This window comes from Lupinus angustifolius, chromosome LG03 (assembly GCF_001865875.1).
Source record: "Lupinus angustifolius cultivar Tanjil chromosome LG03, LupAngTanjil_v1.0, whole genome shotgun sequence".
Lineage (NCBI taxonomy): Eukaryota > Viridiplantae > Streptophyta > Magnoliopsida > Fabales > Fabaceae > Lupinus > Lupinus angustifolius.
The window spans coordinates 128,451-140,571 of NC_032011.1; the positions used below are offsets into that span (position 1 = coordinate 128,451).

At 34.2% G+C, this 12,121-nt stretch overlaps 2 protein-coding genes across 5 annotated transcripts in view; both read left to right on the forward strand.

The window, feature by feature from the left end:
• Nucleotides 1-2,647, forward strand: part of LOC109342667 (vacuolar cation/proton exchanger 2-like) — a 19,064-nt gene extending 16,417 nt beyond the window's left edge. Inside the window, exon 10 of the mRNA XM_019580615.1 lies at nt 2,637-2,647. The gene's annotated coding sequence lies outside the window, so the exon portion shown is untranslated. The remainder of the gene's footprint in view (nt 1-2,636) is intronic.
• Nucleotides 1-12,121, forward strand: part of LOC109342663 (ABC transporter C family member 13) — a 15,536-nt gene extending 3,415 nt beyond the window's left edge. For 2 of the 4 annotated variants that reach the window (XM_019580608.1, XM_019580609.1), the window contains 26 exons: nt 166-253; nt 388-506; nt 607-704; nt 1,309-1,375; nt 1,989-2,106; nt 2,242-2,358; nt 2,480-2,560; nt 2,658-2,900; nt 3,223-3,324; nt 3,400-3,467; nt 3,639-3,770; nt 3,871-4,018; nt 4,242-4,525; nt 4,656-4,815; nt 5,914-6,089; nt 6,478-6,589; nt 6,686-6,739; nt 6,933-7,055; nt 7,585-7,683; nt 7,859-7,951; nt 8,034-8,144; nt 8,233-8,394; nt 8,483-8,670; nt 8,847-9,036; nt 9,433-9,600; nt 11,821-11,960. In XM_019580608.1, the coding sequence (XP_019436153.1) occupies nt 166-253; nt 388-506; nt 607-704; nt 1,309-1,375; nt 1,989-2,106; nt 2,242-2,358; nt 2,480-2,560; nt 2,658-2,900; nt 3,223-3,324; nt 3,400-3,467; nt 3,639-3,770; nt 3,871-4,018; nt 4,242-4,525; nt 4,656-4,815; nt 5,914-6,089; nt 6,478-6,589; nt 6,686-6,739; nt 6,933-7,055; nt 7,585-7,683; nt 7,859-7,951; nt 8,034-8,144; nt 8,233-8,394; nt 8,483-8,670; nt 8,847-9,036; nt 9,433-9,600; nt 11,821-11,901 (3,382 nt within the window). In that variant the 3' untranslated portion in view covers nt 11,902-11,960. Of the gene's footprint in view, nt 1-165; nt 254-387; nt 507-606; nt 705-1,308; nt 1,376-1,988; nt 2,107-2,241; nt 2,359-2,479; nt 2,561-2,657; nt 2,901-3,222; nt 3,325-3,399; nt 3,468-3,638; nt 3,771-3,870; nt 4,019-4,241; nt 4,526-4,655; nt 4,816-5,913; nt 6,090-6,477; nt 6,590-6,685; nt 6,740-6,932; nt 7,056-7,584; nt 7,684-7,858; nt 7,952-8,033; nt 8,145-8,232; nt 8,395-8,482; nt 8,671-8,846; nt 9,037-9,432; nt 9,601-11,820 lie in introns of those variants that run through there. The other 2 variants (XM_019580607.1, XM_019580610.1) reach the window with 2 other exon arrangements.

Consider the following 12,121-nt stretch of genomic DNA (forward strand, 5'->3'; position numbering starts at 1 on the left):
ATATTTTTTTATATGGATTTTTTATAACTTCTATAATGACTTTTCACTTTACTTACCGATAACAATAAGAATCAAGCCTTATTCGACCCCGTTTAGTGGGATAAAGGCTTGGTTGTTGTTGTACATACCAATAACAATTAGTAAACCAGTGCCACTATGGTCCAGATCCTTTTTAGATACACAATATACTTTTCACCTTTCCAAACTGAAGCTAAAGCTGCGATCTAGTATCATGACTCTAATCTATGAGAAGGTATGTTTTTTCAAATCTCTGTAATTGTCATAATTATAGATTTTCATAACATTGATGCATGGACTCAATTCTATGCTTTGGCTCATGATCATACTTTTGTATGAAAACTTATATATTGTTTCATGTGTTTCAAGTGTCTATGTGTGAACCTAGCGGAGCGTTCAAAATTCACAAATGGAGAAATTCAGACATTTATGTCAGTAGATGCTGACCGAACTGTCAACTTGTGTAATAGTTTCCATGATCTGTGGAGGTATTCCCTTATTTTTTGAATTTCATAATGCTAACACATGGATGTATGTTTAATAGTGTATTTTATATAGATCTTAAGCACTGTGGTTTTATTGTTTTAGCTTGCCTTTACAAATAGGAGTGGTGCTTTATCTTCTGTATACTCAAGTCAAATTTGCGTTTGTAGCTGGATTAGCAATAACCATTTTATTGATACCAGGTAGAACTATCGCTCTTACAAAATATTTGGTGACCGGATGCCACACTTGTTATATCATTTATTTTGATCCCTTTTAATTTGTTTATCACCCACTCAATTGCATCATTGTAAACATAAGTAGGTGAAGGATTTGATATAGAAGATTACAAGTATCAAAAACTGAATCTGTTTCCTATATCCTAACAAGGAGATCCTTTTTAATTTATTATCAACTGACATGCATTACTGCATTCACCTTCAGATCCTTAAATTGATTTGTAGTACTTGATTAACTTTTTGTTATCCTATAGCTACACTCTATATGTTACTTACATTGTTTGGGAGACTTAATTGTTATTGGCTACACATATGGCCATGTTGACCTACATGCTCCTTCTGTACAGCTGATTAGTAAAATTCTGGGTCATGTATTGGGTGATTTTAGATTTATGCTCTAAATTGAGAAACTTGCTCAATAATTAAGCTGTTACTAAACAGATTGCTGTATATGTCTTTTGGTTTATCATATATTTTCATAAACTTATAAAATTTAGATTCAAGTTTATTTATTTAACCTTTTTAAACTAGTGTGTTTGTTTTTATTACTAAATTATAATTAATGCAGTGAATAAATGGATATCAAAATTGATTGCAAGGGCCACAGAGCAAATGATGAAGGAGAAGGATGAAAGGTATATATACATTTATTGCCTTCTCTATTGCTTTTCTATGAGTATTAAAATAACTTTTCCCTTTTTCTTTGTGGAAGTGTTTTCCTTTTACATTTATGAGGATCTCTTATCTTCTAAACTCTCTGTATATCTTCTTTTTGTCTTAATGACATTCTTCATTTATTAAAAAAGAATCTGTGAAGAACACCTCTAATTAGCATCTTATATTGTGTAATCCTAACAATAAGCAATTTAAGCTACAGTCAGAACTCCAATGTCTCAAAGAACAATTAGTAAACATTTTTGAGTTGGTCCGCATGTTACATCCTTCTTCAAACACGTGTTGTTATGCAGAACATACTAATTTCTGTACAATTACATATTTGCTTTGGACTAATTTGTTAGTTACCAGTATGCTTGTAGTACATTTATATTCCTTAAGAATGTGATGCAATTTTTGTCAGTGGTTGTGTGCTTCATTTCAGACTTTCATGTTCTCATTTTCTGTCCTCAGAGTTGACAATCTATAATTCTCTTCATAATCATTTTTTCTTCATTTTGTGGTGCCACAGTGGGTAAATATGAATCGAAGTTCTGGTGCATATTTACAAAATTAAAATTATGTTTATTATAGGGTTCGTAGGACGGGAGAACTTTTGACTTATATTCGCACTTTGAAGATGTATGGATGGGAACTCCTTTTTTCTAGTTGGTTGATGGAGACAAGATCATTGGAAGTGAAACATCTATCTGTAAGACTTTATATTCTGATTTTATTTATTCAGAGATGAAACTGTAAAGTTTTTCTTGGAAACCACATACGTAATGGATACTTTCCTTTTCCTCTTATTTAATTTTGATCATCATGTTGCATCCTTGTTTTATAGACTCGGAAATACTTGGATGCATGGTGTGTATTCTTTTGGGCTACAACACCAACACTCTTTTCTCTTTGTACATTTGGACTCTTTGCATTGATGGGACATCAGCTTGATGCTGCCATGGTATTTTCAAACTAGTTTGACCTTATCTTAATGATAATTTTTTCATCTTTTTTATTTTGCATTTAATTATTTTTTCTGTCATTGTTAAGAAATTTGATCTGATAGAAAAAATTAATTGCAGGTTTTTACTTGTCTTGCTTTGTTTAACACACTGATTTCACCACTGAATTCATTCCCTTGGGTGATTAATGGATTGATTGATGTGAGTCTCCTATATTCAGTTGATTTCTATGAATAAAGTTGGCTTGTAAACACTCATTGATGATCAGAATGCAAAGATTCATATAACTTCATTGTAGGCCATTATATCCTCTAGACGGCTGAGTAGGTTTCTCTCTTGTCCTGAACATAAAGTGGGAGACATCAGTTATTGTTCATCCACGTTCCCGAGTAAGCAGCCCGATTCTGTACAAGATTCGGCTGTCAGTTTCGAAGATGCATGCTGTACTTGGTCAAGCGGTGATGAACAAACATTAAATTTGGTGTTGAATCATGTGACACTAAGCCTCTCCAAGGGTTCCTTTGTTGCAGTTATTGGAGAGGTCAGATCCCTGTTTGAATTGTTTTAAGATGTCTTTAGCCAATTAAATTATCAAATCTGGTGAAAGGAATTTCAGTGGATATACACTTATCATATTCCACATTATAGCTAATTGAAATTAGATATTTGAGATCCTTATTTCAAAATGTGTAGGACAGGATGTAGTTCTCTCACTTGGTCTTCTATATCTGTAGCCATTGTCAGCAATTTTAATATTTCATAACTCAATTTGATAAATGAAATGCAAATATGTTTTGATCTAGTAATGTCAGAAGTACAACCTTAGTTACATCTATTTCACTTCACCAACTGCATATGTTCAGGTTGGTTCAGGTAAGTCATCTCTGTTATATTCAGTTCTTGGAGAAATGCGGCTTGCTCATGGATCTGTCTATTCCAATGGATCCATAGCTTATGTACCACAGGTTAGTAAGTGATAATGTCAATTAATTAGGCCAGGGAATGCAATTTTTTAAGTCTTTATTTCCCTGAAACTGCAGGTTCCCTGGATTTTATCTGGAACTATTCGTGACAACATATTATTTGGGAAAGGCTATGATCCTGAAAGGTATAATGTTTTCAATAACTGGATTTCCCACACCGTCATAATTTTGGTGTGATATATATAAGCTCAAACCTATTTATTTTGCTTGATATGAACTGCATGATCTTTACAAACATATTTTGTATCAAAAGAACAAATTCCCTTCACAATTAACGGTGTACCTGCTATAAACAGATATGCAGATACGTTGCAAGCATGTGCGTTAGATGTTGATATCTCATTGATGGTTGGAGGTGACATGGCTTATATTGGCGAAAAAGGAGTGAACTTATCGGGTGGACAGAGAGCTCGTCTTGCTTTGGCAAGGTGATAGCTTCCTACTCTCCTTTCGTTCTACTAGTTTAATTGGGATTTTAATGCCTTAATTGTTGTTTAGAAAAATGTTTAAACATTGAGAAATTAACAGGGCAATGTATCATGGCTCAGATGTTATTATGCTTGACGATGTCCTGAGTGCAGTAGATGTACAAGTTGCTCAATGGATTTTACGCAATGCCATTTTAGGTCCTCTTATGCGGGGGAAAACACGATTGCTATGTACCCACAACACTCAGGTTATTATGTACTCTCTTTACAGTTGTACTTATTACCTTAACTTACATTGGTTTTGTCAAGCATTTTGCATAAATTCCGATAGACATTTTATTTGTGATGACATTTTGAGCTATATTTGTGGAGATATTATTCAGAAGATATGCATTGTATATTATTGTATTTTTATAAAATGTGTATTCATATCATGATTATCATATTGATGTGTCTAAATTTTGTATGCAGACAATATCTTCTGCTGATATGGTTGTTGTAATGGATAAAGGACATGTAAAGTGGATGGGAGGTTCAGCTGAATTTCCGTTTTCTTCATATACAGCATTATCCCCAATGAATGAAATGGATTCATCTTTACAGAATCACACACAATCTTTAAACACAAATTTGTCTTCCAAATCCAAGGAGCAACCTCTTCCTGATAAAGTTATTATGCATGCTCTGGATGGGCCAGAGGAAGTAATTGAAGTTGAGTCAAGGAAAGAGGGTAAAGTTGAACTTGGAGTGTATAAGTGAGTATAAACATATATATCATTGATACTAGAGATGTACAAGAGCTTACATTGTCAGTTTCTTCAATCAGTTTTTATAGTCTGTGGATTACAATTTCATTTGCTGGTTAACATTAAGTGTCTTTTTCAGGAACTATGCTGTCTTCACTGGCTGGTTCACCACAGTTATTATATGCCTGTCAGCTATTTTGATGCAAGCTATTCGTAATGGAAATGATTTATGGCTGTCATATTGGGTTGATTCGACAACAGAAAGCAGACAAACAAAATACTCTCTGTCCTTCTATCTGGTGATGAGCTGATCTGTAGTAATAGTTTTCATAGCATATTTCTCTTGCTAGACATATGACTTATAGACAATCAAATATTTTCTGGCACATGCATGGAGTGTTAATAAGAGAATATTGTGTTATGGTTGGGGAATAATATGTTATAACTTGTTTCTTTTTACATGTGGCATAAATTAGGAATAAGATACCACTCATTAAATATTATTTAGGATTACTAATTTCAATGGTAAAAAATCAGAATTAGAATATTTGTAATTAACATGTGTAAAGGTTCCTATTGCTATTAATAGAGGAAATACAATGAGAAAAGGCATCAAGTCATATTTTATGACATGGTATAGTAAGGTTACAATACTGAACATGCTCCATCTTTGTCTCTTGTTTCTACAAATTCTTTGTGTAGTTGTGTGTTCTTGGACAGTGACAACTTCTGTTAGAATATTTGTAGGAATGAACATATGCGGCAAGCCCATCATTGAGGCTGGCCATGATACCATGTTAGAATAATTGGCCTAATTCCACCCAAAAACTAGCTCATAGAGGGAGGATTACCCAAGTTATTATAGATGGCTCTTGGCTAATGTTATTAAGTGATGTGGTACTTTGATAATTTAAGAGTTTCTTATAATTTTCTTAGTCTCCCTCTAGATCTAAGTATTGGGATAATTTGACAAGTGCAAAAATGAATTGATTAGAAAGAGAGTTTAATGGGTGTGCACCTTCGATATAGTTTTTTACATTGCAAATACATTATCTACCATTAATGTGTAAGACTTTTATTTTGAAGCCAATAATATTTCACACATGAATGATGGGTGATACATTGACAACGTAAAAAATCATTACACTGCCAACACACTTTTTTCTCAGTTTTGAAGATTCATACTTTTTCTTTTAAATGAATTTGAATCCCCTGTTTTCACACTCCATAGATCATGATGGAGAATGGAGTAGTTAAATGAAACTTGTAGCAATTCAGAAATTTTCAGTATTACAGTCAAGCATAATTCAGAGTTCATTCTTCGTTTCCTGTTTATAACATCCCAGACTAATAAATGGAAGTTTATAATTTGTTTGAGATGATAATTAATGCTGCAGGGTATACTTTGTTTGTTATGTATTATGAATTCCTTTTTCACAATGGTGAGGGCGTTCTCTTTTGCATTTGGGGGCATACAAGCAGCAACTAAGGTACACAATAGACTTCTCAGAAAGCTTATCAATGCACCTGTCCAATTCTTTGATCAGACCCCAGGTGGAAGAATACTGAACAGGTTAGAATAAGCTGTCTTCAGCCATGTGCTAATATGAATTTGTGTTTGGTAACACTACCAGCTACCAGGTAGCTTATAAGCTAGACGGCTTGCTTATTTGTCCAAAAAATAATCTACCCATTGGTGTTTGATAAACAAATTTATTTGAATAAGCTATTATCTTATAAGCTCATATTTGTTAAGCACTTGAGGTAGCTCATGGCTTATAAGCTAGGGCCTTACACCAATTTACATTTTTCTGCTGATCTTATGAAACAATTCTGATTCAGTCAGCTAGCTTATCAGCTCCCAGCTTCCAACTAGCTTATAAGCTTTTAGTTAGCTTATCATCTAGTTGTGCCAGCCAAAGCATCTGTGATATATTCATTATTTATGTTGTTCTATGCAGGTTGTCTTCAGATCTTTACACAATTGATGATTCTCTTCCGTTCATGTTGAACATTCTCCTAGCTAATTTTGTAGGGCTGTTGGGTATTGCAATTATTTTGTCATATGTACAGGTATCCTTAAATTTTGCTTAGTTTGGCTGAGTTACTAAAAAAGAAGTTTACAATAACTGTACCCATCACAAAAATAATATCTTATGTTCTTTGTAGGTCCTCTTCTTAGTCCTGCTATTACCATTTTGGTATATCTACAGTAAACTCCAGGTATTCATTTTCCAGGATTTAAACACTCTGGTTGTTTTAAATTGTTACTATTAGGATTATTGATGTTAGTGTCTTGCATGGGACTTCTTCATGATTATGGAATATGAAATAGGACTTCTTCAAATGTTTAAAACTTCTATAATTTCTTTGACTTAGTATAATAAATAGCACTCAACTGATCTACTGGATTCAGTTTTTCTACAGGTCAACATCAAGAGAATTACGACGACTGGATAGTGTTTCTCGTTCTCCAATATATACATCTTTCACTGAAACACTTGATGGATCATCAACTATTAGGGCATTTAAATCTGAGGTTAATGTCACAGTACAAATCATAAAAATGAAAATTTGACTTTGGATCATAATGACTTTCAATTCCCACGACCTCCCTGCTTTAAAAGCTTTTCAATTTAAAAATGGAGGAAGCAATTATTGAACTTTGGATCATGTGGTTAGAGGGCCTTTTCTACTACGTTGAAGAACTAAACTAAAAAGCTTAAACTGTTAGACAAGGGACAAAAAAGGGTACTTGTAACTTAGATATCATATCAAAAAGGTTTCTCTCATAAGAAAACATGATTTTGTTTAGAATTTTTTTTTTCTTACCATATGCATGACATAAAAATTGTTGCAAGGAATGCCCATACTAGTACAGTCATGCTTTTTACTAATGATTTAGATAGGTTGCTGGAGATTTCTTAAATTTTTGCCTATATTAATAAAATAATTACTTGTAAAAAGAAAAGAGATTAGTTGCTTGCCTTTATGCATTATGATTTTTGAAGCTAGCTTTGTTGGTTTGTGAAACTAATCAAATGTAACACAATGGTCATTGTTGATAGGACTTTTTCTTTGCCAAATTCACTGAACACATAACATTGTATCAGAAGACTTCCTACACAGAGACGGTGACAAGTTTATGGCTTTCCTTGCGTCTTCAGGTATGTATCTGATTCAAATATATTTGCTGAAATTTAAATCAAGGAAAATATAACAATACCGCATGGTTTATGCTTTAAAGATCTATCCATGCAGCACTGAAATATGTATTCAAAGTTAGGTTTGAATTTATGAAATTAGAAATATAATTTTTTAGTAATAATGACTTTCTTCCAGTTATTAGCTGCATTTATCGTCTCATTCATAGCTCTGATGGCTGTTGTTGGATCTCATGGCAGTTTGCCTATCAACTTCGGTACCCCTGGGCTGGTTTGTTTTGTTAACCTTTTATTAAACTTATCAGATGAACTGATTCATACAAAAATTAAACATCCAATTTTTTTTACTGCAGGTTGGATTGGCCCTCTCTTACGCAGCACCTATTGTATCCTTGTTGGGGAGTTTTTTAACAAGTTTCACTGAAACAGAAAAGGAAATGGTTTCAGTTGAAAGAGCCCTTCAGGTACGAACAGGACTTACTTCACTTGGTTGAGACATGTTTAAGACATTTATCTATAAACAGACTCCTAACATTCATCAAATGTTTTCAGTACATGGACATTCCTCAAGAAGAACAAGCTGGATGCCTAAAGTTGAATCCATATTGGCCAAATGAAGGAGTTATTGAATTCTACAATGTTACTTTGAAATATATGCCATCTTTGCCAGCATCACTTAGCAATCTTAGTTTTACAATTGCACGAGGAATGCAGGTCCGTGAACATTACATGAATTTGTTTTGAAGTTCTCTTAGAATATAACATATGTTTTGTTTAATACTTTTACATGACAAGTAATCAGGTTGGAATAATTGGAAGAACAGGTGCTGGAAAGTCTAGTGTGTTAAATGCCCTTTTCCGCCTTACCCCAGTATGTACAGGCTCCATCACAATTGATGGCATGGACATTAAAAATATTCCTGTCAGAGACCTACGTGCGCATTTGGCTATTGTTCCTCAGAGTCCTTTCCTTTTTGAAGGATCATTAAGGTACTCTAGTACACTGTTTTTGCAGTTATTACTTCCTATTGAAATTCTGGTTTGAATCCAATTATAACTTTATTACTTTGTTTTTGGAAAAGGTTTGCATTAGCAGTTATTTTGATTGCATCTACATTTCATCTCTACTTAATGTCCTTTAATTTGAATGTCCTTCAACATTGTAGGGATAATCTGGACCCATTCAAAATGAATGATGACTCAAAAATTTGGAATGCATTGGAGAAGTGCCATGTGAAAGAGGAAGTAGAAATGGCTGGAGGGCTGGACATTCTCATAAAGGAAGCCGGGATGTCATTTTCTGTTGGCCAGCGGCAACTCCTTTGCCTTGCACGTGCTCTTCTCAAATGTTCAAAGGTAAGAATAATGATTAAAGTTATCACCAACTCATCTTAATGTAAATTTGCATCACGCTGTAGTTTTCTTATTGAGGATAGTATGTTCTTAAGCAACTACTTCATTATAGCCTGTTGTATGTTGGGCATGTTCGGGTCAATAGCTTAGTTAAGCACCTATTCAATTAGCTTTTCTTGAACGACCAAAAACGAGTTTGTTGTCATAAATCTCTGATAAGTTTATTGGAATAAACTAAGAACTTATAGGGAGGTAATAAGCTACTTTGGTAAGTTTATTTCATATGTTTTGTAATTGTGAGCTCCCTATAAACTCTTGTGATTATCTCAGAGCCTGAACTTAATATCATGCACCTCTTTGAGATCTGATCATTGTTACTGATATGTTGCTCCTTTGTAGGTCCTCTGTTTGGATGAATGCACTGCCAATGTAGACATTCTAACTGCTTCACTGCTGCAAAGTACTATATCCAGTGAATGCAAAGGCATGACAGTGATCACAATTGCTCACAGGATTTCAACTGTTCTAAATATGGATAATGTTCTTATTCTTGACCACGGGAGCCTGGTAAGTTCTATTTTCAATAACTTTCCATGTGTCCATAGGGTAAGAAGGAGCTACCTCAAGGTTATTCTTTTGTAGTCAGCTTCTTTCATTTATTACTACTTATTTGTTCATGGATTTATTTAGATGGTATTAGAATAATAACAATCAAGCTTTTATCTGAGTATATGGGGTCGGTTATATAAATTGAATGACTCCATAATGTTCTAACATAAATTATGTTCATTGGCAAGTCACTCACTCTAAGTCTTTCTTAATCATTTTGCCTATGGTTTTTCTTGGTTTTTCCCTTCCTCTAAGAATTGTACTAGCCTTCATTTGATCTACCTCCTTATGAGACTACTAGTCTCCTACACAAATGTCCAAACCACCTAAATCATGTTTATCGACAAGTCACTGATCTCTAAGTCTTTCTTAATCATTTTGCCTATGATTTTTCTTGATCTTTCTCTTCCTCTAGGAATTGTACTAGCCTCCATTTGATCTACTCTCCTTTTGAGACTACTAATCTCTTAGAAAAATGTACAGACCACCTAAGACGCGATTCTACCATATTTTCTACAATAGAAACTACTCCAACTTTCTCCTTAATGCATTTATTTTTAATCCAATATTGTCTAGTAAGTCCAGTCATCCAACACAATATTCCCATATCTGCTACATGAACTCTATTCTCCTGTTGACATTTTATCGTCCAACATTTAGTCTCATGTAACATTGCAGGTCTTATAACCGTGCAATAATAATTACCCTTACGCTTGATTGGTACCTTTTAATCACATATGACACATGAAACACTTCGTCATTTCATCCAGCTAATTTGAATCATATGGTTCATATATCTGTCAATTTTCCCATCGCCTTGTATGGTTGACCGAAGATACCCAAATCTAGTGACTTGTAGTATGATATGATCCCAATATTTACCTCTACAGAAGGGTTTGTCTGTCTCTTGCTAAACTTATACTCCATATACTTCGTCTTATACAAAATTCATGTGCTTTTAAAGTTTGTCTACACATTTTTTAGCTTCCATTTAATTCATCTCTTGAATCTCCCACTAAGACAATATAATCTGCGAATAGCATGTATTATGGCATTGGTTCTTGGATATGCTCAACGAGCACATCCAAGACTAATGTAAATAAGTAGGTGCTCAATGTTAACCCTTGGTGTAGTCCTTTGACAATAGAAAAATCTTATGAAACCATGTCATGTGTTCTCATATTGGTCTTGACCTCATCATACATCTCATTGATTGCTCTATTGTAGGTAATTCAAACATTTATTTTCTCTAGAGTTTTCCACAAAAACTCTCTAGGCATCTTATAATACACTTTCTGCAAATCATTGAAGACCATGTGCAAGTCCCTTTGGTTCCTCCAATATCTTTTGATTAATATTGTATCAAGTATATAGCCTCAGTGGTCGATCTCTTCGCCTCCCCATCATAAAACCAAATTGATTTTCAATGATATTCAGCTCTTGTCTCAACCTTCACTCAATTATCATCCACCATTGCTTTATAGTATGACTTATGAGCTTAATCCCCCTATAGTTTGCACAATTTTGTATGTCGTCATTGTTCCTATAACTAGGGATTAAGATGTTTTTCCTTCACTCGTCTAATATCTTCTTAGATCTCATGATTTCATTAAACAATTTTGTAAGTCATCTAATGCCATGCTCTCCCAACCTCTTTATTATTCTCCATTATTTTCAAAGCTTCTTTCACCTCCAACTCCTGAATTCTACTCTAAAACTATAATTTAGATGGCAATAGAAAACACAGAAAACTGACTCAACTACCATGTCCCCCGACCAGAAGCTGAAGCCCCACTGCCCCCACCCCATTCTCTCCCATTCAGGCTCTCCTTGCTGGGTCTTCATTTTATATTTATAGAGTGTGTAGATTTCTTTTGTTTTCTGGAGACTACCCTTTTGAATTGGAGAGATCAATGGAGTAGGTAAAACCTCTCCCAACACAACATTTTCTTAGCAATGACTCGAGATTGATCCATGTTTAGCATGCTATGCTTAATGGCCCTTCTTTGGTCTTTGACCGAATATCCCCACAGATAGGTAACCCCCGGTGTCTCTTAACTGCATAAATTATGTATTGCTTGTTGTCAATTAAAAGGCCTCCCTATGTCCCTTCTCTCTTCACTAACCCACATGAAATAACATGTTTTTTTTCTTCTTCACTATTATGTGTCCTTGTAGGTTGAACAAGGAAATCCACAAGTTCTTCTGAAGGATAACTCCTCTATATTTTCCAGTTTTGTTAAAGCTTCATCCATGTAACCACTAATCATCAAAGGAGGCGTCTTATAGTTGTTGATGAGATCAAACAAACTTCAAGTTTGGTTTGTTGTTGAGACTTGTTATATAACATCTAAAGAGTGTTAGAGATGATTCTCTTCAGTGGCATATTAGGTGTTTTGGATCTTCTCTTTGTTGCTCAGTTTCTTGAAAAAATATCATTGCTGAAAATAGCTTATACACTGTCCATGAAAAGAGTGTT